Below are 27,210 nucleotides of genomic sequence, written 5' to 3'. Positions count from 1 at the left end.
TCTACTGTACAAATAAAATGGATAATCTAGGCCTAGGCCTAACTGATACACAACCCCAACATGCCTCCAGTTTTTTATACAGATACATGTCAAATCCAAAATATTTCTCCAACAAGAGCCTTTACTGGAAATGTCACTCCAGCAAGATGAGAGATGAAGAGGAAGAGACAAAGTCAGAGAAGATGACAGGAAACTTCAATCAACTTCTCAGTCACGTGGGGCTACAGGTTTCCCTCCCTCCTCCCCAGACCATCTTCCTACCCCAATGCCCCAATTCCCTCCCCTCCTCTCTCCCACTCTCCTCCCTCCCACTTCCCTTTAGCCCAGTCAGTACTACATCCTACAGAGCCTGCACTCAGACAGGCAGGAAGACAGACAGGTAGACAGTGACACAGACAGTCAAGGTAGACAGGTAGACAGTCAGACTGGCACTTTTGGGCCATATGTGGAGCAGGACTCGCAGTGTCGCCCCAAGCGGAAACCATCTCCATACGCCTGCTTGCCGTGAGCACCTTGCCCTTTTGAACAACCTGCCTGTCTGTGACACACGTCCCTCACAGCAGCAGACGAAGCCTGGGATTATTACAACACATGGTCACTGCCCAAGCCTCCTCCATCTCCCTTCCCCTCAACCTCCCCCTTTCCTTCCATCTCCCCCGTCCTCTGAAACAAAGAGACAGTGAGTCCTCCCGGTGCGCCCCTCCAGCCCTGGGGTGAGCCTCTGAAGGTCAGGGATGAAGACAGTAATTGAGCGTGGTAATGTGTTGTGAGGGTAAAACCACCACACTGTATCTACATGCTGCCTCCCTCCTGCTGATCCTGTTGTCTTTCACATTTCAGTTTCAACTCATCATTCTAGAGAGAGAACATGCAGGCCATTAGTCCTACTGTGCGACGAGAAAGAGAGCGAGAGAGAGAGGAAGGGAGGAATGCAGAAAGAGAGGTTAAGCGAGTGGAGAGAGTATGAGAGATAGATGTAATTTAAAGTCTATGTAGAAAGTCCACCCTCAGATAGCCCTCTAACTTGGTTTTGTTGTGCAGATCTGTAGTTAGTTCAAGGTAGTTTAAGTTCATTGCAGGATATTGCTCCCTGGTCTGTACAGATCGAACTGATATGAACATTTACCTGGTTACAAAGACTTGGTGGTGTTGTTCAGGTGAGGGTTCAGATTAGGAATCTGAAATACACAACATTGTCCTGAGAAAATAGCATCTACACATGCACACACAGGGTAGTTCTTCCTCCTAAATCCCATAATATCTGTGTGTGCGTGTGTGTGCATGTGGGGGAGGGGGGGGGGGGGGGGGTGTATGTGCGTGCGTGCGTGCGTGCATATGTGTGTGTGCGTGTCCCAGGACTTTAAAGAACAACACTACTTCCTCATAGCCCTCTGATAATTGCATAAATCTCACATTGAACACCCACTCACATACACACTCAAAAACATACAAATGCAGACAGGCAGGCAGACAGACAGACAGACAGACAGAGTCGAAAACGTAATCTTTATTCCAAGGGGGAAAATAGAATAACCACTGGTTCTATTTTAATGAGGTTCATTCTGCCTGCATTAAGACCTATTCTATTTCTGGAGGAAGTCTCCCATGAGATCTCAGATATTATTTATTATTACTACTCTGTATTGGGAACATTCTCACCAAATTGGTCTGAAAACATAATATTTACAGTTAGTGTTTATTTGAGATCATGCACGTACAGTGGGGAGAACAAGTATTTGATACACTGACAATTTTGCAGGTTTTCCTACTTACAAATCATGAAGTGGTCTGTAATTTTTATATCATAGGTACACTTCAACTGTGAGAGACGGAATCTAAAACAAAAATCCAGGAAATTACATTGTATGATTTTTAAGTAGTTAATTTGCATTTTATTGCATGACATAAGTATTTGATCACCTACCAACCAGTAAGAATTACGGCTCTCACAGACCTGTTAGTTTTTCTTTAAGAAGCCCTCCTGTTCTCCACTCATTACCTGTATTAACTGCACCTCTTTGAACTCATTATCTGTATAAAATACACCTGTCCATACACTCAATCAAACAGACTCCAACCTCTCCACAATGGCCAAGACCAGAGCGCTGTGTAAGGGATGGGCTACAGGACAATAGGCAAGCAGCTTGGTGAGAAGGCAACAACTGTTGGCGCAATTATTAGAAAATAGAAGAAGTTCAAGATGACGGTCAATCACCCTCGGTCTGGGACTCCATGCAAGATCTCACCTTTTAGGGCATCAATGATCAAGGTGAGGGATCAGCCCAGAACTACACGGCAGGACCTGGTCAATGACCTGAAGAGAGCTGGGACCATAGTCTCAAAGAAAACCATTAGTAACACACTACGCCGTCATGGATTAAAATCCTGCAGCGCAGGCAAGGTCCCCCTGCTCAAGCCAGCGCATGTCCAGGCCCGTCTGAAGTTTGCCAATGACCATCTGGATGATCCAGAGGAGGAATGGGAGAGGGTAATGTGATCTGATGAGACTCAAATAGAGCTTTTTGGTCTAAACTCCACTCGCCGTGTTTGTAGGAAGAAGAAGGATGAGTACAACCCCAAGAATACCATCGCAACCGTGAAGCATGGAGGTGGAAACATCATTCTTTGGGGATGCTTTTCTGCAAAGGGGACAGGATGACTGCACCGCATTGAGGGGGGGATGGATGGGGACATGTATCGCGAGATCTTGGCCAACAACCTCCTTCCCTCAGTAAGAGCATGGAAGATGGGTCGTGGCTGGGTCTTCCAGCATGACAACGACCCTCCGTAAGAAGCATCTCAAGGTCCTGGAGTGGCCTAGCCAGTCTCCAGACCTGAACCCAATAGAAAATATTTGGAGGGAGCTGAAAGTCCGTATTGCCCAGTGACAGCCCCAGGTCTGTATGGAGGAGTGGGCCAAAATCCCTGCTGCAGTGTGTGCAAACCTGGTCAAGAACTACAGGAAACGTATGATCTCTGTAATTGCAAACAAAGGTTTCTGTACCAAATATTAAGTTATGCTTTTCTGATGTATCAAATACTTATGTCATGCAATAAAATGCAAATTAATTAGTTAAAAATCATACAATGTGATATTCTGGATTTTTGCAAAAAAAAAACTTGCCAAATCGGCAGTGTTTCAAATACTTTTTCTCCCCACTGTACGTGACTGATAGTGATGAGGTCTGTTCTTCTACAGTCTATTCTACATGAGTTTCCCCCACATTGCCAGGCATCTGCGGTTGTCTCTACCCAGCTACCCAGATATGAAAGAGATTCATTCCAATGATTCACCAGACGGCTGGTGCTGTCTCTCAATTAGGTGTGTTATTTTCCATCATGGACTGTCAAGAGACATTTGTCTCATTACTGAAGAATTGTCTTAAGTTCCAGTCAAAGTGACAAGCAGGTATTCAAATAGAAATCTATTCTCTCCTGCTGCCGATATATCATGGAGGAGTGGAGAGGAACTATAATCTGCTAAATTGAAGGTTTGACAGCCTAATACAGGCACGTCAACGTCCATTTCTCTTCTCTCATGTCATGGGCGGTTTGATGTATTATGTGCAGAAGAAGGTCCCAACGGTACGAGTAGGAACGAGAAAAAAATGGAGAAATTAATTAGCTTAATATGAGATGGTTTTTCCTCTTTATACACCTCTTTTCTATACCCCTTTTCTACACAATAGAACAAAATACACCGGAATAAAAGTGAATACACATTTGTCAATCCCAGGTGTCTAATAAGGTTGCTGAACCAATCCAGTAACACAAACCATACAATCAGTAAAACCTTTCCTTACATGCTGCACCACATTTTCACTTCTTGAACTAAGTAGTGCTGAAATAGAAATGACCCCAGTCCTGCTCTACAAAAATATGAGAGTACATACAGACATCTTTAGCACGGTTTCCTGGAGCAGGTTTTGTGAGCAAAGAGGATGCAAAGTGAGTTTTACATGTGGGTGAAACTCTAAAAAAATAGAAGAGTTGTCTTATGAAAGGTAGCTTTGAAATAAAAACAGAATTAATGGTTAATATTTGATGAAGGCTGATTTGAATACATGCTAAAGCTAAAGGAGTATGGTGAACCTCTTTAACTATTGATGTTGGCTAATGGCTTTAATGGCATGTCTGGACCACTTGGTTTAAAGAACACCAGAATACAATAAAAACAGTTATTCTAGCATTGCATTTAGAGTACATAGTGACTAAATGCATTTGCATGTTTGGTAGGCTACAACAGCACAGGGCTTTTAAAGATGTGTAACACGCATTGAGGTATGTCTTTTGCCATTCAATAGCCATAGAGGTAATAGAAAAACAATGCTTAACTGACAGTCTTTTATTGAATGTAAAGTATTATTTTTTACAATATGTTGACAGCACTACATTACTGTAAGCCTGCTGCAGACATCTGTAGAATACAGTAGCCTATGTGCCTGTGATTCTCAGCCATGGTCATTGGACTTCAGGAAACAGCAGAGTGGGAACCCCCCTATCCACATCAACGGGACAGCAGTGGAGAAGGTGGAAAGTTTTAAGTTCCTCGGCGTACACATCAGGGACAAACTGAAATGCTCCACCCACATAGACAGTATAGTGAAGAAGGCGCAACAGCGCCTCTTCAACCTCATATACTAACCATGTGTATGTGACCAATACCATTGATTTGATTTGATTTGAAGACAACCTTTTCTTCTCTTTAAGATGTCAGCAGGTAAAGAAAATGTATTATATCCAGTGGTCTGGTGCAGTGTGGCCATTGGCATGTCTTGTGAGGAGGAGGAGAAGGATGATGTGCAGCATGTTGAGAAGTAAAGAACGTGACTGGATGGGGACAGTCCAAAAGCCACCCCAACTCCTGCAGCGAAGACTGTGTCCTCTGTTTGAGGGCCTGAATTGGCCCCATTGTCCATTGTGACCGGCCTGGACTGGCGTCTCACTGTTGTGTAATATTGTAGTGGCTAGAGAGGCTGTGCTGACAACTCTCCAAGAGCATCGCCCCACTGGGCTATAACTGATGGAACCAATGCTGTTTCTGCATAATTTGAACCCACAAAAGTAAATGTGATTATGTTGAATCAACATGGAAAACTAATTGCATTTGAAAAAAATGATCATAAACAAAGGGGTATTTAGTATTTTTTTCAACTAACTTTTATTTGTTGATTTATTTGTTGATTTCACTTTGAATTCACGTTAGTTGACAACGTCTGTGCCCAGTGGGGCTAATTTACTTGTTGTGTTTCTCAGTACAGTACTGTGCTTTTCAATGCACTTTCTTACTGGGAGTTCTGCACTAATTGAATATGTGAAGGTCAGTTCCCTTCCCACTAATCTTTGATGATGCTTAAATGTATGAGTACTGTGAGAATTAAGTATGTTTTTATTTAAACTTTTTGGGTACAAGAGGATGTAAAAAGAGAGACATGCAGACACACAGACATGGAGAAAGACATTCAAAAAGAGACACAAAGACATGGAGAAAGACATTCAAAAAGAGACACGCAGAAATACAGACAGGGAGAAAGACATTCAAAAAGAGAGACATGCAGAAACACAGACATGAAGAAAGACATTCAAAAAGAGACATGCAGACACACAGCCATCGAGAAAGACATTCAAAAAGAGAGACATGCAGACACACAGACAGGGAGAAAGACATTCAAAAAGAGAGACATGCAGAAACACAGACATGGAGAAAGACATTCAAAAAGAGGCATGCAGAAACACAGACATGGAGAAAGACATTCAAAAAGAGACATGCAGAAACACAGACATGGAGAAAGACATTCAAAAAGAGAGACATGCAGACACACAGACAGGGAGAGAGATTCAAAAAGAGAGACATGTAGACACAGACATCGAGAGAGGCATTCAAAAGGAGACACACAGACATGGAGAGAGACATTCAAAAAGAGACATGTAGACACAGACATAGAGAGAGACATTCAAAAAGAGACATGCAGACACACAGACATGGAGAGAGACATTCAAAAGGAGACATGTAGACACAGACATGGAGAGAGACATTCAAAAAAGAGACATGCAGACACACAGGCACGGAGAGAGACATTCAAAAAGAGACATGCAGACACACAGACATGGAGAGAGACATTCAAAAAGAGACATGCAGACACAGACATGGAGAGAGACATTCAAAAAGAGACATGCAGAAACACAGACATGGAGAGAGACATTCAAAAAGAGACATGCAGAAACACAGACAACGAGAGAGGCAGGCAGACAAAGACAAGCAAACACAAACACAGTGAGAATAAGAGGGACAGACAGACAAACAAAAGGCCGCAAACACCAGCCGTCAGTGTATAAGACAGACAGACAGACAGACAGACAGACAGACAGACAGACCAGACAGACCAGACAGACAAGAACCACTAACACAGGAACGATTGAGGCAGACTGACAGTGAGAGAGACTAGTCTGGAAGACAGAGAACAAAAAGAAAGTGGGGAGGCCCACGTGTGAGAGCCAGCAAACAGAAAGAGTGGGTGAGAGAAAAAAAAGTGCCGTGAGCAAGGGATGGAACGAGGAAGTCATGAGCAGAAGGGTGTGGTCGACTAACGGTTCTTAATGGTTCCTGACTGACACACAGAGGAAAGGGACTGTGGATGCTGCACTGGAACGAGCTCTGGAACTAAGCGACAACTCAGGATGGACACCAAGGTGAGCTGAATGACTTTCATTTGGGACTCAAAGAGGAGAGGAGGAAGGGATGGACATTGGTACTCATGAGAGAGGGAGAGAGTATGATATGTGAAGTGAGAGAGTGTGAGAGAGAGAGAGAGAGAGAGAGAGAGAGAGAGAGAGAGAGAGAGAGAGAGAGAGAGAGAGAGAGAGAGAGAGAACGTGTGGCGGATGTTTGAGCTTGACAGACGGACGGTCAAACAGCCTAGATACACAGAAAGATAACACAGACAATGGTGAGTGAGTGAGTGAGTGAGTGAGTGAGTGAGTGAGTGAGTGAGTGAGAGGCGGCCAGACATGGGGTTAGTGGAGTGAGAGACAGTCTGGTAGGGAGGCTGGGACAGCCCCAGAAGAACAGGCCATTGCCTTGACATATGCTTCAGAGGCTTCAGAGTGAAATTAGGACCGGCGTGACCCGCTAATCTGAGCTGTCAAGCCTCATGATGCCCACTGACACTTACCTGTCACCGCTTCCCCTGCCCTCAGGACATGCTGCCATCAGAATAAGTCAGGGGATCTCAGCTAGGTACTGATACAACACCAAAACACTCCTCTGGCTGTCACCCCCTCCCTCCTTCCTGCCTTCATCCACCTCGCTCTCTGCTCTCCATCCCTCTAGAACAAATAATCATTGGGTTCCTCGTTGGTTTACGGATGATGTTATTTTCTGTATACACTACTGCTTTTTCTCAGAACTAAAAGTTTGTCAAGTGTGATTGCAATTCTCCTCAGAATGAATGTGTTTACTTGTTTGCCTGTGTTATTTTGTGTACGATTACCATATGGTGCAGACAAAGAGTGATTAGAAAAAGCTATTATGACCCTGTACAGTAGTTGTGTGTCTCCGAGAAAGCTATGAGTAGCACCTGATTGCTGTAAGTGTTGTTGTTATGACAGATCCTCATTCCGCAACTAGATTTTTAATTGGCGACACTGAGGATTTCCGAGATATGATTTACAGTGTGATGGCTGAGGGAGCAGCGGTAGCAACACAATGTACTAAGGAGCATGTGGGAGGATTCCCGTTATAGCCATGGACTCTATCTCATCTCAACACATGACCTCAACCTTCCAATTCAGCTAAATCAGGGCCATGTGATGTGTGCTAGGTGATGATATGTGTAAGTATACAGAGATCATGGCATTCAGTTGGAAAAATGTAAACAGGGCATAAGTATAATTCCATGGATTAGAAAATGAGAGTGCTCTCATCTAGTTTGTATATCGTATTATACATTTCGTTTGAGATTGTCAGCCATCTTCATTGCTTGAAAAATGTTCTTGACTGCACTTAGGTGTGGGGGAGGGAAGTGGTAGAAACAACCACTATGTCTACAATTTCCTGTGTTTCAAAAGAGATAGCCTCAGTACTTGACATAAAACCAGTAACACGGCTACTTCCTCTTTATACTGATATTAGTCACAGGCCTACATGAACTCATCCCTTGTTCCACACAGTAGCTCTTAGTGTCTGTCTCGTTGTGTAGAGTACCATTAGAAAACCATTACAGCTACTGTAACGATAGGAGCTGGTTCTGAAACCTGTTACTCAGCCCTATAATGGTCAGAGTGTGTTTACGCGCAGCAGGAGCACACAAACAAGCAGGGCGTTAATAAAGGTTGATAGATGTGTGGTTGTCATGTGTCTGTTGTAATCTAGTGTGGTTATAACAGATGTGCCTGTGTGGCTGCCTCTAAGTGATCTGTATTCATTGCAGTGTCACCTGCGCTGCTTAAGGGCCTTTGCTTATCTTGCAGATTTCCAGCTGAAGTAGTAGTCAGCTTAATGCTGTATTAATTACAGACCCTGCTGAGACTCTGTACCACAATCAATCTCTCACTCACATCTCTCTCACATCCTTCAGGTTCAGCTGAGCTGGATGGCAGTATGTCTGTTTCTCACACTACCAGGTAAGCCATGAAAAATAACGATTTATTTATTTCTCACACATATACACATGCATGCACCCACGGTCAAACACACTGTTCTCATATGAACATACTGTATACACACTCTCTCCCTTTCTCATCTCAAACTAAAACAGGGTTTTCAACCTTTCCTTGCCCAGGGACCTCCGTCCAGGCAAACCGGTGACCCCACATGTGTTAGCAGAACATGTTAATGACAAGGACAAGTCACCAACATTTCAAAATGAATCGATTTGGTAGATAGGTTTTCATTATTTTGACCTCCACACATTATAACTGGAAAAAGTGTAAACTCGAACATAGCCTATTAGTTAGAAAGGTAACTCCAAACTAGGTCTGCGATGATTATAGACATTTGGGTAACTATGCAATGCAAATGGCCACAGTTGTCATTTTTGCTGAAAAATGTTTTGAGCTTTTGTTGCGTCATAATGAATCTTTCAAAATGAGCTACGACATACCTAATGAACACAACACAGCTTTGGTGACACCCCTGTCTCAAAAACGAATGATTTTGACCACCTTGAACTTTTGGAAATGAAGCTTCTCCTCCCAACTGTGTCATTCTGCTCGTATAACGATTACTAACTTCACCCTCTCTATGTATTCATTCTCCTAAAATGAATGTATGAAGATAATTGTGATTACCCCGACTAACCAGTGCCCGCACAAATTGACTCTGTACCGATACCCCCTGTATATAGTCTCGCTATTGTTATTTTACTGATGCTCTTTAATTACTTGTTACTTTTATTTCTTATTCTTATTAAGATTTTTTAAACTGCATTGTTGGTTAGGGGCTTGTATGTAAGCCTTTCATTGTAAGGTCTACACCTGTTGTATTCGGCGCATGTGACTAATACAATTAGATTTGATTTGATTGGGACTTTATTTGATAATTATACAATAGATGTGCCAGTCCTACTCCACATACATGTTGGTTAATAGCAGCCGCTAAGCTGGTTAAAGGTTAGCAATGTGTTGGAAAAAATGTATGACAAAGTCAAAAAGGTTTGCAGCAGCTAACATCATTTTCTGCGACTGGTAGTCCCGTTTCAAAGCCTATGTCAGATACTCCAATGAGTGTAATTAGCTCAATATTAGGAGTTGAGAAAAACAGACATCATTTAAAAATAAGATATTCCCCTCTTTTCTACTGTAGGCATGTAGCACAACATTTGTTTAGTCTGTTGTTGCTAGAGACGTTCATAAAAATATATACATTTTTTACATATATTTTTGCGGCTCACCTGCTGTACCTCCACAGACCCCTAGGGTCCAAACAGTCCTGAGTCATTCCAACGAATGTATGTGTTTTTTCAGTGATATCTCTCCTCCTCTGAACCACACTGTAAATATCTAAAATGACCTCATAGGGATTCAGCAACAGAACGGATTTCCCTGTTAGGAAATTGATTCAGTTCTAATCACATTTGCTTGTGGGAACCCAGTGGGCCCATAGTGGGCTTGTAGCGATTCATCATGGAGTGGTTAATTGGAAGGTATTGATGGGGAGTGGAGTGTGTACAAAGGCCTGCTTCTCACGTCTCTCAGGGCCAGGACAATCTACCTCTGTGTTGGTCAGAGCAGCCCCTTCATAACCATGCTGCACTGCCCACTCACAAGACTAGTATTATCACAGACTTTGAATACATTCACAGCACTCTATCGACCCAGCTAACAATTATAGGGAGAGAGAACGTAATGTTACCCTTAATGTTCCTTTAAGCAGCCGCACACAAACCTAAGATGACCATGCGCAACGCCAAGCAGTCGGCTGGAGTGGTGTAAAGCACGCCGCCATCTGGAGAAGTGGAAACACTTTCGTTTGAGTGATGAATTACGCTTTATCATCTGACTTTCCGACAGACAAATCTGGGTTTGGGGGATACCAGGAAAACACAACCTGCCCCAATTTATAGTGCCAACTGTAAGGTTTGGTGGATGAGAAATAATGGTCTATCTTTCATGGTTCGGGCTAGGCCCGTTAGTTCCACTGAAGGGAAATCCTAATGCTACAGCATATATTGACATTCTAGATTCGGTGCTTGCAACTTTTTGGGATAACAGTTTTGGGAAGGTCCTTTCCTGTTAAAGCATGAAAATACCCTTGTGTATAAAGCAAGGTCCAAACAGAAATGGCTTGTTGAGATCGGTGTGGGAGAACCTGACTGGCCCGCACAAAGCCCTGACCTCAACTCCATCGAACACCTTAGGGATGAGTTTGAACGCCGAGCCAGGCCTAATCACCCAACATCAGTGCCCAACCTCACTAATACTCTGACTGAATGGAAGCAAGTCCCCTCAGCAATATTCCAACATCTAGTGGAATGCCTTCCCAGAAGAGGGACGGCTGTTATAGCAGCAAAGGGGGGACCAACTCCATATTAATGCCCATGATTTTGGAATAAGATATTCGACAAGCAGGTGTCCACATACTTATGGTCATGTAGTGAATTTGTGTGAGAATGGACTAACAAAATCAATGAGGCCCCCCCGGTCAGTAATTCAACAATGATTACTACAAGTTCAGATAGCTGGCCGGTAGACTTACCAATAAAAACAAATATATGCTGACATAAGTTAATTGACTGACTGTCAGTGACTGACATAACGAGAGAAAAACTGCTGATGCACAACAAAATTTCGAAATTGCACCTTGTGAATTCTACTATTTTAACTCTCAATAGTAAGTTGAGACCCCAACTGAGTTCCTATCATTTACTTTTAAATTGATCAGCGGGCATACACGTTACCCGTCTCTGCTCTAGGGAATGTGCTTATTAGTCCAGTATAGTTAGGCCCTGTCCAGAAGAAAAACTAACCCCTCCTCCTTTGGCACTTATGTAGATGAAACAATTCGATAGGTGTAAGCAATAGGTAGAGTGCACTTTGTAGTAAATCTCAGCTATGCTAAAAGTACACTCAAGAAAAAAACTATTTCATTGATCATAGTAATTCAGGAGTATCATTAAAACAGCTTAACATGCCAAAACAACATTAGAAAACTATACAGAAAGCTCTTAAAAACCTGAAATAAGTCAATCAAATCACTGAGATCACAGTACAGTGAACTAAGACATTCAAGATACTAATCCCAGGTGAAGACATGTTGAATAATTATTGTATAAATGCACATTCACAATGTAATCATCTATTTTAAAGTGTGCAAAACGTGTACGTTAAAAACACTATGTTAAAAGCACTGTGTATGCGAGTATCCCTAACGTTCACAGCAGACAAAGAGCTATCAGTGGTTCACCATTCAGGGCCTTGATTGGCTCGGCAACAGTAACAAGGCGTGATGTGTAATTACACTTTTTGGGGGGGGGAGAAAACTTCTTAAGGACCATCAGGCGTCATCCTGACAACAGATACACAGAAATGTTCCAGCTACGTTCAATTGAAACGTGTCTAGAACATTAATATATTATGTTCTGAGAACATGCAACCATGTTCTGTGTATGTTTGGTGGGACGTTGATGGAAAATTCTCATAACATAGAAAATTGGACACATGAATGTTCTTGCAACGTTACCATGAAACGTGTCTAGAATGTTGATATTATAAATTCTGAGAACATGGTAACCCCGTTCTGGGTAAGTTCTATTTGATATTAAGGGAATGGTCCCTTGGAAACATTCCTTCCACATTACTAGAACAGTCCTATGAAAACATTACTTAATGGCCTTATGACACTCTTAAGCGAATGTTCTCTAAAGTTGTGGGAACGTTTGTTGTTAGCTGAGTAACTCCCTCCCTTTGTCCCTCCCACTGGCTGTGTGTGGACACATTCTCAACCCTGGCTGCTGCTAGGAATACGTTACTCAATTGTTGTGGAGAATCATTTCAGCAGTAGCCATGTTTTGTGCTTCCGACTGTCTTGTAATGTGTTGTTTAGGTTTCACCCAACTGCTTTGTTTGTGTAATGCTTGAAAAGTCATTTGTTTTCTGTCAACAGGGTCCCTTGCTCAGAGCCCTACCACCACACACCCCAAAATGACTCTAGTGGCGAATGTTACTGCAGCTCCCTCTCCAGCCAGAACTGGTACAGTCCCCTTTGTCTTTTCTAGATGATGTCACATGGGGCTACTTCATATTTCTCTGTAGCTTAACTCAAGAACTTCACTCTTAATAGAACCTGCTTTTAAATCTTTTTCACCAGCAGGAGGAATGGAAATCAATGTCCGTAAACCATGGCAGCTAGAGCACCAATGTTTGTAATTACTTTGTCCCCCTCCTAACTGGCTTTGGTTCAGTAGCTGGAATCAATTTGAGGACTTACTGTGACTTGTGAAAGAAGTCACACTTTAAATAATGTATAACTTATTTCGGACTATTTCATTAATGGATCTTGCGACAGAAGAAACGTACTTATTATTTGGAACACTACTCCTCTTACACCGTTTAAGATAGAAATTCAACCTTTAAAACATGCAGGCCGGTCAGGACCTATTAACCTATTAAGCTTCTAATAAACCTCACCCCCTTTAATGGGATTTCTTCTACATTCTAAAGCTCCCATTGTTAAAGAGCCACTGAACACTTCGATTGTCATGTGTTTTTCTGTTGCTCATTTGAAAAATGATATTTCAGTCTTGTCAGTGTGTTCCTCACTGATTCCGCGTTTGGTTAATGATTCCCCCCCCCCCCCCATGAGACACTACTGATGCGGAAGCCTATTGATTGAATTTAAGATAACTACTTTTTTGCCGAGGATGTTTCAGTTGCGCAGTTTTACATCTAACTAAGGTGTTTGGTGCAGTATTTCTCAAGTAAAAAAATGTGCGACATGTCTTAAGTAAACAAAGTCAGAGCTGCTGGGCAGATCTATCTCACTGTCTATTACATTGAATAGAGAGCAATCACCGCAGCTGCTCAGCCTATGTTATTGGGCAAAAGGAAATCAACCCAAAACACAACTTTCATTTACCCGTTGTGACGCACGGAGGTTTCAGACTAACTTCAGACTAACTTTATGACCAAAATGATCCTATTTACACTTTGTAGTCAATTTGACACTATAATAACTCTATCTGACTCATATCGATACCACAAAGGCCATTTTCAAAGGAATTTTTAAAGGCAGTGACCGATGCCTTGCTCCCTGACAAACTAAACAAATTCTTTGCTCGCTTTGAGGACAATACAGTGCCACCGACATCGTCTGCTACCAAAATCTGCGGGCTCTCCTTCACCGCAGCCAACGTGAGTAAAATATTTAAACGTGTTAACCCTCGCAAGGCTGTAGGCCCAGACGGCATCCCTAGCTGTGTCCTCAGAGCATGCGCAGACCAGCTGGCTGGTGTGTTTATGGACATATTCAATCAATCCCTATCCCAGTCTGTTGTTCCCACATGCTTCAAGAAGGCCCCCATTCTTGCCGGAGTCTGAAGCGCCCCTCTGCCCAGAGCTGCCAGAGCCCCTCTGCCCAGAGCTGCCAGAGCCCCTCTGCCCAGAGCTGCCAGAGCCCCTCTGCCCAGAGCTGCCTGAACCTATTGGGGAGGGTCTGGGTGGACATCTGTCCGCGGTGGCGGTTCTGGTGCTGGACGTGGCCCCCACTTCACCATAGTTTTCGTCCCCCACCTTGTCCGCTTCCGTGGTCTCCGAACTACGGCGACCCTACTTAATGACCCCACTGGACTGAGGGACAGCTCTGGACAGAGGGGCAGCAGCTCGGGACAGAGGGGCAGCAGCTCGGGACAGAGGGGCAGCAGCTCGGGACAGAGGGGCAGCAGCTCGGGACAGAGGGGCAGCTGCTCGGGACAGAGGGGCAGCTGCTTGGGACAGAGGGGCAGCTGCTCGGGACAGATGGGTAGTTGCTCGGGACAGATGGGCAGCTGCTCGGGACAGAGGGGCTCTGGCGGCTCGGGGCTGAGGGGCTCTGGCGGCTCTGGGCAGAGGGGCTCTGGCGGCTCTGGGCAGAGGGGCTCTGGTGGCTCTGGGCAGAGGGGCTCTGGCAGCTCTGGGCAGAGGGGCTCTGGCGGCTCTGGGCAGAGGGGCTCTGGCGGTTCTGGGCAGAGGGGCTCTTCAGACTCCGGCAGCGCCGGACAGGCGGGAGACTCCGACAGCAGCGCCGGACAGGTGGGAGACTCCGACAGCAGCGCCGGACAGGCGGGAGACTCCGACAGCAGCGCCGGACAGGCGGGAGACTCCGACAGCAGCGCCGGACAGGCGGGAGACTCCAACAGCAGCGCCGGACAGGCGGGAGACTCCGACAGCAGCGTCGGACAGGCGGGAGACTCCGACAGCGCTGGAGAGGAGGAAGGCTCCGGCAGCGCTGGACAGACGGGAGCACCTGTATGGATGAGCCGGAGAGACAGCCTGGTGCGGGGGGCTGCCACCGGAAGGTTGGTGCGTAGAGGTGTTGACAGATAGACCGGACCGTGCAGGCGCACTGGAGCTCTTGAGCACCGAGCCTGCCCAAACCTACCTGGTTGCATGCTCCCGGTCGCCCTGCCAGTGCGGCGAGGTGGAATAGCCCGCACTGGGCTATGCAGGCGAACCCTGGGACACCATGCGCAAGGCTGGTGCCATGTAAGCCGGCCCAAGGAGACGCACTGGAGACCAGATGCGTGGAGCCGTTCTTCATGGCACTTGGCTCGATGCCCACTCTACCCCGGCTGATACGTGGAGCTGGTATGCACCGCACCGGGCTATGCACCCGCACTGGGGACACTGTGCGCTTCACAGCCTAACACGGTGCCTGCCCGGTCTCTCTAGCCCCCCGGTAACCACAGGAAGTTGACGCAGGTCCCCTACCTGGCTTCGCCATACTTCCTGTGAGCCTCCCCCCAATAAATTTTTGGGGCTGACTCTCGGGCTTCCATCCACGCCGCCGTGCTGCCTCCTCATACCAGCGCCTCTCCGCCTTCCCGCCTCCAGCTCTTCTTTGGGGCGGCAATATTCTCCAGGCTGTACCCAGGGTCCTTTACCGTCCAACTCATCCTCCCATGTCCAGTCTTCCAAATATGGCAGCCTCTCCCACTGCTGCTGCTGCTTGTTGTCACGCCGCTTGGTCCTGTTAAGGTGGGTGATTCTGTAACGGTTTTCTTTATGCGAAGGAGAGTCGGACCAAAATGTGGCGTGGCTATTTAGATTCATGTTTAATGAAACAAAGGAAACACGAATCAATACAAAAACAATAAACGTAACGTGAAAACCGAAACAGCTTAAACTGGTGCAAACTAACACAAGACAGGAACAGGAACAATCACCCACAAAACCCAACACCAAACAGGCTACCTAAATATGGTTCCCAATCAGAGACAATGACTCACACCTGCCTCTGATTGAGAACCATATCAGGCCAAACATAGAACTAGACAAACTAGACATGTAACATAGAATGCCCACTAATATCACACCCTGACCAAACAAAACATAGAAACATACAAAGCAAACTATGGTCAGGGTGTGACAGGTCTGAATACTGTGATATTTCAGTTGTATATTTTCATAAATTCGTAAACATTTAGAAAAACTGTTTTTACTTTGTCGTTATGGGGTATTGTGTGTGGATTGACGAGGGGAAAAAACAGTTAAATCCACTTTAGAATAAGGCTGTAACGTAACAAAATGTGGAAAAAGTCAAAGGAATGAATATGTCCTGAATGCACTGTATAGTGTAGAGAATTATTTTACCATCTAAACCGATGTAAAATATATTTTCCACAGCCACAAATGTTGTATTGTCAGCTGTTTGAAGCTGGTGTACAAAACTGAAAGCAAAAACTGAACTTGATAACCGGAACCATAGAAATAGTTCACACGGAACTTCTTAGACCTGCTTTCAATGAAGATTGACATATCAACAGTGGAAATAAAAAGTATGTGAACCCTTTGGAATTACCTGGATTTATGCAAAAATTGGTCATAACATTTGATCTGATCTTCATCTAAGTCACAACAATAGACAAACAGTCTGCTTAAACTAATAACACACAAAAAATGGTATGTTTTCATGTCTTTGTTGAACACACTGTGTAAACATTCACAGTGGAAGATGGGAAAAGTATGTGGATCCTTGGATTTAATAACTGGTTGTCCCTCCTTTGGTCGCAATAACCTCAACCAAATGTGTTCTGTAGTTGTGGATCAGACCTGCACAGCGGCCAGGAGGACTTTTGGACCATTCCTCATTACAAAACTGTTTCAGTTAAGCAATATTCTTGGGATGTCTGGTGTGAACTGCTCTCTTGAGGTCATGCCACAGCATCTCAATTGGGTTGAGGTCAGGACTGACTGGGCCATTCCAGAAAGCGTATTTTCTTCTGTCGAAGCCATTCTGTTGTGATTTACTTCTGTCTTTTTGGTCGTTGTCCTGTTGCATCACTCAACTTATTTGGAGCTTCAATTGGCAGACAGATAGCCTTACATTCTCCTGCAAAATGTCTTGATGAACTTGGTAATTCATTTTTCCATCCATGATAGCAAGCTGTCCATGCCCAGAAGCAGCAAGCAGCCCTAAGCCATGATGCTCCCTCCACCATACTTTACAGTTTGGATGAGGTTTTGATGTTGGTGTGCTGTGCCTTTTATTCTCCAGGCAGAGTGCTGTGTGTTCCTTCCAAACAACTCCATTTTAGCTTAATCTGTGCACAGAATATTTTGCCAGTAGCTCTGTTGAACATCCAGGTGCTCTTTTGCGAACTTCAGACGTGCAGCAATGGTTTTTTTTGGACAGCAGTGTCTTCTTCCGTGGTGTCCTCCCATGAACACCATTATTGTTTAGTGTTTTACGTATCGTAGTCTTGTCAACAGAGATGTTGGCATGTTCCAGAGATTTCTGTAAGTCTTTAGCTGACACTAGGATTCTTCTTAACCTCATTCAGCATTCTGCGCTGTGCTCTTGCAGTCATCTTTGCAGGACGAACACTTCTAAGGAGAGTAGCAACAGTTGAACTGTCTCCATTTATAGACAATTTGTCTTACTGTGGACTGATGAAAATCAAGGCTTTTAGAGATACTTTTGTAACCCTTTCCAGCTTTATGCAAGTCAACAATTCTTAATCTTAGGTCTTCTGAGATCTCTTTTGTTCGAGGCATGGTTCACATCAGGCAATGCTTCTACTGAATAGCAAACACAAATGGTGTGAGTGTTTTTTATAGGGCAGGGCAACTCTAACAAACATCTCCAATCTCGTCTCATTGATTGGACTCCATTTGAGCTGTCTCCTGACTCCAATTAGCTTTTGGAGAAGTCATTAGCCGAGTGGTTCGCATACTTTTTCCAACCTACATTGTGAATGTTTAAAAGATATATTCAATATAGACAAGAAAAATACAATAATTTGTGTGGTATTAGTTCAAGCGCACTGTGTTTGTCTATTGTTGTAACTTAGATGAATATCAGATCAAATTTCATGACCAATTTATGCAGAAATCCCGGTAATTCCAAAGGGTTCACATACTTTTTCTTTCCACTGTATAACTCACATGTCCATGTGAATTTGGTCAGGTCGCCCAAAAGGTTGCATTTTGCAGCTTTAAGGTTACTGATTAGAAACTGCCTTCTGAAAAAGGCCATTATTAATGCAACCTATTTTTTATTTGTTCTGCATTCTAGGCCTATACTTGGGATATATTTTTTGTTTAAGCTAAGTTTGCTTGAGAAAGTAAATGATATGATTATGGTCTCTGTCATGCTCTAAACTGTAGGTGCACCTACACATGCCTCCTGTCCTGTTGAGCTCAACCCTCCCAGAGTAGTGGTGAGATATGGAGACTCAGTCTCAGTCAACTGCACATCATCCACAGACCCCGAGGGGATGAGGTGGGAGGCCACGTACGGAGATACAGGTTTGCAAGGAAATGTAACCTTTGTCGCCTGGACTGTGAGAAGACTCATGGACTGGACAATAGAACCTAAATGCTACATCAAGTTACAAAATGGAAGTCAGTGTACTGAGATTCTCCCTGTCATTCTCTACAGTAAGTTGTTTTTCTTTTTCTTAGATTTGTGAGTTTTGTCAGTAAAAGCAATTATATTTCACTATATGTAACTATTTTGTCTCTAGTGACTCCAGACAGCGTGTCTATCTCTCCTCTGAGCCACTCTGGTCCAATGTTGGAGGGGAAGGAGTACCAGCTGCAGTGCGACATCCAGAACATTGCACCTCTACAGAACCTGGTTGTGAGGTGGTACAAAGGCAATGAAACTATAGAGACTCAAACGTTTAATGACTCCACAAAGGAACTAGTGAATATGTCCTCCACTATCACCATCACCCACAGAAGATATGAGGGTGAAGTGGAGTACAGATGTGAGGCAGAGCTGGACCTGGGACCAGAGGGACCAAAACCTTCTGCCTTGTCATCAAAACCTCTTAATGTTACTGGTTACTGTAAGTCTTTTTGTTTCATTTTGGGGGTTGGTGGAATAAAGGGACGTGTTAACAGTATGTGGAATAGAATAGTCCCCCAGCCCATCTTCTACCAATCAGATTATAGCACTGGGGGAGCACATACTATCTACCAATCAGATTATAGCACTGGGGGAGCACATACGACTGATCATGCCACTCAGCTCACCCCAACCCACTATAACAACCCACTATAACAACCCACTATAACAACCCACTAAAGTAACCCACTATAACAACCCACTATAACAACCCACTATAACAACCCACTATAACAACCCACTATAGCAACCCACTATAACAACCCACTATAACAACCCACTAAACAACCCACTATAACAACTCCCACACTCACTAACCAAACTACAATAGTGACCCCACTTACTGTAGCTAACCCATGGCCTACATACCTAAAACATTCAGAATTACAACTACAATGTACTGCTACTAGTACTTCTGGGCCACTTACTACACTAAAGGCTACTATAGCTATTTATAAAACAGTCCTCTACTATACCAGCCTCAATGTATCAACACTGACAAACTTCTAACCTTCTTCCACTAGATGCAAAATAACAGCCTACAACTTTTCTAATTCCTTATGACTAAAAGTGTAGTAGTCTGACTGTAGTTATTTATGGTGAAATATACACTTTTGACTATGTTTCACTACTACGCATTTAACATTTAAATGCCTCAATTTAAAGGATGTACCACTTATTTATAACTTGTTGTAGTTATTTGGAAGCCATGTTTTGTGCTTCCGACTGTCTTGTAATGTGTTGTTTAGGTTTCACCCAACTGCTTTGTTTGTGTAATGCTTGAAAAGTCATTAGTTTTCTGTCAACAGGGTCCCTTGCTCAGAGCCCTACCACCACACAGCCCAATCGACCGGTGGAAGTGACTCCCTCTCCAGCCGGAACTGGTACAGTCCTCTTTCTCATTTCTAGATGATGTCACATGGGGCTACTTCATATTTCTCTGTATCTTTCCACCTGCCACAACTCACCGTTAATCTCAAGAACTTCACTCTTAATAGAACCTGCTTTTAAATCTTTTTCACCAGCAGGAGGAATGGAAATCAATGTCCGTAAACCATGGCAGCTAGAGCACCAATGTTTGTAATTACTTTGTCCCCCTCCTAACTGGCTTTGGTTCAGTAGCTGGAATCAATTTGAGGACTTACTGTGACTTGTGAAAGAAGTCACACTTTAAATAATGTATAACTTATTTCGGACTATTTCATTAATGGAACTTGCGACAGACGAAATCGTACTTATTATTTGTAACACTACTCCTCTTACACCGTTTAAGATAGAAATTCAACCTTTAAAACATACAGGCCGGTCAGGACCAGTGTGATTGAAACCATTTATACTTTTTAACCTATTAAGCTTCTAATAAACCTCACCCTCTTTAATGGGATTTCTTCTACATTCTAAAGCTCCCATTGTTAAAGAGCCACTGAACACTTTGATTGCCATGTGTTTTTCTCATTAGAAAAAAACATATTTTCAGTCTGAGCGGTGTGTTTCCTGACTGATTCTGCATTTGGTTAATGATTTTTGTCCCCCATGAGACACTATAGATGCAGAAGCCTGTTTCCCTTCTTCAAAATCCCCAGAATAAATCTAAGATACCTCAAGAAATATGAAATAACTTTTAAGTCTTTGCAGAGGATGTTTCAGTTGCGCAGTTTTACATCTAATTAAGGTGTTTGGTGCAGTATTTCTCAAGTAAAAAAATGTGCGACATGTCTTAAGTAAACAAAGTCAGAGCTGCTGGGCAGATGTGTCTCACTGTCTATTACATTGAATAGAGAGCGATCACCGCAGCTGCTCAGCCTATGTTGGTGGGCAAAAGGAAATCAACTCAAAACAACTTTCATTTACCCGTTGTGACGCACAGATGTTCCAAACTCCGTTGTAAACGAGACGGACTTCATGACCAAAATTATCCTATTTACACCCTTTAACTGTTTCTGACTCATATTGACACCACACAGGCCATTTTCAAGGGGATTTTTAAAGGCAGTGACTCCTTAAAAACTCACATTCTGAAGCTGTGACTTCTAACCTTCTATTCACTGTGAACACTGTGATTTTGACACAAATCGGCTACTTTGACCATTTTCTCAACAAGCTAGACAAAATCTTAGAGGGTATGAAATCTTAATCTACTTCTATCCTATTTAAAGCTGATATCAGAACAGAAATATATTCTACCAATCAAACGATACAGCTGTTTTAGTAATCAAATCAAGTACTTTTCTTCTCAACTTTTGCGAACAACTGAAATGTTTTCCCAGCAAGTAGGACACAAATGTAGAGGATGTGACATATTTGTCATCAAAACCTCTTAATTTGACTGTTTACTGAGTCTTTTTGTTTCTTTTTGGGGTTGGTGGACTAAATGGACCTTTTAATGGGCTGAGGGACTATTACTATACCTTTCCACATACTATCTACCAATCAGATTATAGCACTGGGGGAGCACATACAACTGATTATGCTACACAGCTCACCCCAACCCACTATAACAACCCCCCACACTAACCAAACTACAATAGTGACCCCACTTACTATAGCTAACCCATGGCCTACCTACCGAAAACATTCAGAATTATTACTACAATGTACTGCTATTAGTACTTCTGGGCCACTTACTACACTAAAGGCTACTATAGCTATTTATAAAACAGTCACTGCCTCTACTATACCAGCCTCAATTTATCAACACTAACAAACTTCTAAACTTCTTCCACTAGATGCTAAATAACAGCCTACAACTTTTTAATTCCTTATGACTAAAAGTGTAGTAGTCTGAATGTAGTTACTTAAGGAAACATTTAAATACCACAATTTAAAGGATGTATCACTTATTTCTGACTGGTTGTAGTTATCCTGAACACCACTGCTCTTACATAGTTTAAAATAGAAATGCCTGTAACATCTGTCGTTTAAATGAGTGGACCAAAGCGCAGCGTGAGTAGAGTTCCACATATTTATTTAGGTGAAACTTCAAACAAATAAACTAACGTGTAGTTCGTAGTGCACAAGACAAAATAAAAACAACAAGTATGATCCACAATGAGAGGCAATGATCATCAGCTGCCTCCAATTGGGAACCATACTCACACCAACATAGAAAATAAAACCTAGAAAACCCCTAGTCACGCCCCAACCTAAAACACCTGCACCTAGATGGGGAGGGTTAGGGTGGGCAACTAGCGTCGGTGGCGTCTCCGGTGCGGGACGTAGCACCTGCTCAGACTGCGGATTCGGCTATGAAGCCAGGCTGAACGCCGTGCCCAGACTGGGCACCGGAGCAGAGGAAGGCTCCGGCCATGGAGCGGGACTTGACACCGTGCCTGGACTGGGCACTGGCACAGAGGAAGGTTCTAGCCATGGAGCAGGACTGGTCGCCGTGCCTGGACTGAGCACCAGCTCAGAGGAAGGCTCCGGCCATGGAGGGCAACTGGATGCCGTGCCTGGAATGAGCACCGGCGCAGAGGAAGGCTCCGGCCACACCAACGTAGAAAATAAAACCTAGAAAAACCCCTAGTCAGGCCCTGACCTAAAACACCATAGAGAACCCCTGTCAGGGCGTGACAATGCCATTCCATCTGGATTAAGTTTCTTTCATAAAACGTTTACTTTTTAAACTATTTGACTTTTTGTCCTCCTAAAACAAACTTTATCCACTGTAATGAGATTTTTTCAACATTCTAAACCTCCCATTGTTGAAAATTCCCAGGACTTCCAACATTCTATGCACTGTAAACAATGTAGCTTTTGACACAAGTCAGCTACTTTCCCAACAACTTAGACAAAACCATAGAGGCTATGAAATATTAGTCTATTTCTCTGCTGTATAAATCTGAAATCAGAATGTCTACCAATCAAAATTGCTCCAGAAAAAAGGAAATGCAGCACTCGCTATGCCAACACAAACAGCTAACTGTAACGGTTTTCTTGAGGTGAAGGAGAGGCGGTTATTCATGTTTAATTTAAAAAGACAATATACATGAATATTGTAACAAAAACAAGAAACGTGAAAAATCAAACCAGCCCTATCTGGTGCAAACACAGAGACAGGAACAATCACCCACAAACACACAGTGAAACCCAGGCTACCTAAGTATGATTCTCAATCAGAGACAATTAATGACACCTGCCTCTGATTGAGAACCATACTTGGTCGAAACAAAGAAATACCCAAATCATAGAAAAACAAACATAGACTGCCCACCCCAACTCACGCCCTGACCATACTAAATAATGACAAAACAAAGGAAATAAAGGTCAGAACGTGACACTAACGCTCGCCATTCCACCCATTTGCTAAAGTTACCTGATGCGAGCTAACAAGTCAGCCCAGACAGAAGCGCAAAACAAACAATAATATAGTTAAAAAGTGGTCATTACTTTAGTGTCAATTTCAATCAGGCACTGACGTTATCTACCTACAAAACACAGATATCCAATTGACCAGTGAGAATTCTCAAGCTGTGAGCTTTTTCATGCTGTGATGTCACAATCACAGCCAATCACAAGTGTAAAAATGTGCTCACAATAATCATTGAATGTGAGCTATGTCACGCTGTGGGCATTTTTACATGACACTCCACACTCCAGTAATAGGATTGATGTAGCAGTCGATCAAAGTAATCAGACCTGATATTTTAATATATTTAACTTTGACTGTATTTCACTGCTTCACTTAATGAAAACCTTCCAAACTTCTTCAACTACCACACAAATAATTTTAAAGAGCTGACGCAAGTCACACAATTTTATTTCATATAAAATTACATTTCTAGTTCAAATTGTGTGGCCTTGCCACAGACCAAGTCATCCTCTCTGCTTTTCTCCTCAGCTCACACAAACAAGTCAACAACACCCACGGCTAAGTCCTTAACTACCACAGGTAAATAACAAACCTCTTATTCCCTCCTTGACATTTAAGAATGACCTGTTCCCTGAAAAATAATCACTCCTATTGGTAGTCCCTGAAACACACTGCAACAGAGCTATAGTGAATGAATGCTTTGCTATCAAGAAAATCCCATAACCAGTTCTGTCTTTTACGTCAAGGGTGCATGCAATTTAAAATTGAATTAGCTCTGTAATTAGCAAATGTTACATTCCCCTTTCTTGTTAAGATAGACAGACAGTGGATTTTACAGCACCTGACAGGGACACCACTGATACGCTTTAAAAAGTGTAATTAGACTGACCCGATTTCCTATGAGAGTCGTGTCATTTAAATATGCAGAAATTCTATTTAAAAAAGGGAGTGGAACATAAAAGGAATGCACCTGGAATTTAATGAGATGTAATTATGTACAGGTCCATATGACAGAGATAAGGACTCAAAATGCTGACAGAGAAAATGTTATTTTGTTTTATCTCTCGCTCTCTCTCTCTGTCCATAGTGACACCATCTCCAACTACCTCTGAAAATACTGCCGTCGTTTCTCCTGTTGCCTGGGGTAACAAAGGCATTTCCTAGCCTACGTTTGACTTAAATCTGGTGGGGTTTTCGGAGTTATCACAGCAAAGTTGACAGTATCACAATTCCCCGTCTCCCAAACAAAACCCTTGGAGGAGTTGTGAAACAGAAACAGAGCACCTCAGCTCACTGTCTCTAACTTGTCCTCAGATTAATGCTCCATTGTGGCTGATGTAAGAGATAAGAAGTCTGAGTGTGTCCCTCAGCGCTGTGCAGGCTTACATAAGGGTTGAGATGTGGCTTCAACATCAACTGGACCAGACCGCTCTGTTGTCATCTCATTGTGTTGTTGTTCCCACCTCTTTCTTTTTTGCAGGAATATAGGCTACACATATTATGCTCTAAAAACACACAATGCAACTACTGTCTTTAAAAAAAACTAAGTGATATTGTATTTTTCTTTGATCACAGACGCAAAGTGGGATGAACCATTCAATTATGGTAAAATAATCTGATTTTTTCCAAAGTTAACAAATACAATGATTAACCAAGCAGCTAAAATCCACTTATCAATACCACAATGCTTTCAAACATGGGTTACAATCACATGGTAATAGACTCATCTATGTGTCACTGTGTCTGTTCTCAGACTACTACTTCCTCCGTGTTGTCGGTCTGTCTATGGCTGCAACGCTCTTCATCCTGGGTATTATGGTCATTAGCTGTGAGTAGAAAACATTTACCCCCCGTGTCTCTTTTCTTTGTCATATTCACACTGTTAATACTGTACTGTTATCATAAAAACAGCTCTTTCTATCCCTCTTATTGTCTTCCTCTCTCTCTCATTCTCTATCACACAGGTGGTAAAGTATGCCCGATGCCGAGGTGTCATATGGGCACAGGGAAGTGAGTAGTCCTCTTTAGCCACATATCAATGTGACAGGCACGCACTCACGCACACATACAGTACACACCCAACCACACACACGTCACCTTCAGCTTCACATACTGCAACTGACACAACTGTGGCAACGCTTTTGTGGCTGTGCCCTCATTATGGAACACAGGCCCAATCATGCACCAGTATTTGTAATGGAGGTGTTCCAGTGAAGTGACTGACCATAAAGGGACAACGTAAAAAGCCAAGTGGAACAGCTGGGTTGCAATGTTAAGGGATATCATTCTGTGTTGGTATTGAATGCTACTGTATTCTATCTATACCATGAGTGAGTATCTGTGTGCCTAAATGAGTTCATGTAGATACAGTACTGTGAACATGGATAAATCACTGTATAGAGGAAGTATCTAAAGTCAGTCTTGACATCAGTCATAATGACTGAATGGACTGCTGACTTAGATCCTATTGTTGACAAATGGCTTAAAGCAGTGTTTGGCTGTAATCGATTGGTTTGTCAGCCATGTACAGTTCTGTAACTACATTTGTTTTGCATTGTTTGATGAATTAATGTTAGAATAATCAATGTTTTTTAAAATGTGATTATCTGACCTTAGATGAATTGACCCTGGATACTGTAAATGGACATTTCATTAATTGTCTTCATGTGTGTTTTTTTCCCAGGTCGTACCAAGTGTCCAGAGAGTAGTGAGGGGACAAACGTGTTACTGAGTGGCCTCAAGACATCAGAAGAGTTCATCAGAGGGACATGGAGAAACAACACTGATACAGCATATATTATCGACAATGTGCGTGTGTATGTTTGAGTTTGAGTTTATTTTATTTTTACAGGGACAGTGCACATTATGTGTGTGTGAAAACGTTGGACAAAACTCTGCATCCGTCATTACAGAGATAAGAACGTGAGATGTGTTTCATGTGCCTTTCCCACAGACTGCCTGTGAGACTCACTCAACATGATGAACTGACCCTCCCTCACCCTTCTAAAGACTTACCTGTAGTTTTAAATGCACGTTTTATTATACTTTAGCACTCATGTGTCTATGTATATTTTCAAATGCTTACAACATGTTACAGAATACATACTGTAGATGTTACGTAGCTCAGAGGCGCCCCCAACAGCACTGCAAGAGGTACTGATCCTTTTTTTTCTCTGATATTCCAGAGACAGCAATTTCATGCCTAGCTTTTCACAGATCATTGTGTACATTTTATCTGTAGATTTGTCACCAACTTGAGTGATATTTTCTCTAATAAATCACATACATGTCCTGTTCATGGTCTCATTTCCACAGATAATATGGAGGTCCATCATGCCTCTGACAGCCTCATCTAACCGAACCGTCCCTCTGGTTCCGGGTAGGGAATTGCCGATACTACAAGCCACAAGGACACAACTGACATAGGTGTCTGAGTAGCTTCCCTGTTCTACCTTTAAAGGGGAAATTGAGTGAAAAACAATATATATATATATTTTAATTATTGCACTGTTAATACAGTTCCACAATGTTTTGCATGTCAGCAGTCAAGATATTGGACTTTCAAGAAGCAAAGTGTCACTGGCCACATCATGATTGTCCTTTATAACAGAACAGAAAGGTGGAGAGAAAAAAAAAACCTCCAGAATAAACTATGGAAAAATGAGTCACGCTGACAAGTGAAGAATAGGGACATTATTTTCCTGCTACTCTTTGTTTAAATGTTACTTCCATTACTGAATTCAACTTTGAAATGAAAATGAATTGCTAGTCTGGGTGAATAATGACAAGATGAGCCATGTGTGATATTAGGTTTGTTTCCACCTCTATCGAACAGCCTGCTCAACTCTAGCCAAGC

At 42.9% G+C, this 27,210-nt stretch overlaps 1 protein-coding gene across 2 annotated transcripts; it reads left to right on the top strand.

The window, feature by feature from the left end:
- Positions 1-6,499: 6,499 nt before the first annotated feature.
- On the top strand, positions 6,500-26,646 carry LOC135520470 (intercellular adhesion molecule 1-like). Of its 2 annotated transcripts, XM_064946056.1 has the most exons (12): positions 6,509-6,690; positions 8,577-8,622; positions 12,602-12,688; positions 18,301-18,573; positions 18,660-18,986; positions 19,855-19,929; positions 23,883-23,933; positions 24,442-24,498; positions 24,930-24,959; positions 25,108-25,182; positions 25,319-25,364; positions 26,038-26,646. In XM_064946056.1, exons 1-12 carry the CDS (start codon positions 6,679-6,681, stop codon positions 26,060-26,062), a joined length of 1,104 nt encoding a protein of 367 aa, XP_064802128.1. In that variant the 5' UTR covers positions 6,509-6,678; the 3' UTR covers positions 26,063-26,646. The 2 variants fall into 2 exon arrangements, with proteins under 2 accessions (XP_064802129.1, XP_064802128.1); XM_064946057.1 differs by lacking the exon at positions 12,602-12,688 and having other exon boundaries at positions 6,500-6,690.
- Positions 26,647-27,210: the final 564 nt, after the last annotated feature.

This window comes from Oncorhynchus masou, chromosome 29, assembly GCF_036934945.1.
Source record: "Oncorhynchus masou masou isolate Uvic2021 chromosome 29, UVic_Omas_1.1, whole genome shotgun sequence".
In the NCBI taxonomy this organism is placed as follows: domain Eukaryota; kingdom Metazoa; phylum Chordata; class Actinopteri; order Salmoniformes; family Salmonidae; genus Oncorhynchus; species Oncorhynchus masou.
This window is presented reverse-complemented; position numbering and strand designations above follow the sequence as displayed.

Bases quoted from the DNA above. Each gene is read 5' to 3' on its own strand.
- LOC135520470 (XM_064946056.1), top strand. The intron at 24,960-25,107 runs GTAAAATAATCT...GTCTGTTCTCAG, and splicing joins GGATGAACCATTCAATTATG to ACTACTACTTCCTCCGTGTT. The intron at 25,183-25,318 runs GTGAGTAGAAAA...TCTATCACACAG, and splicing joins GGGTATTATGGTCATTAGCT to GTGGTAAAGTATGCCCGATG.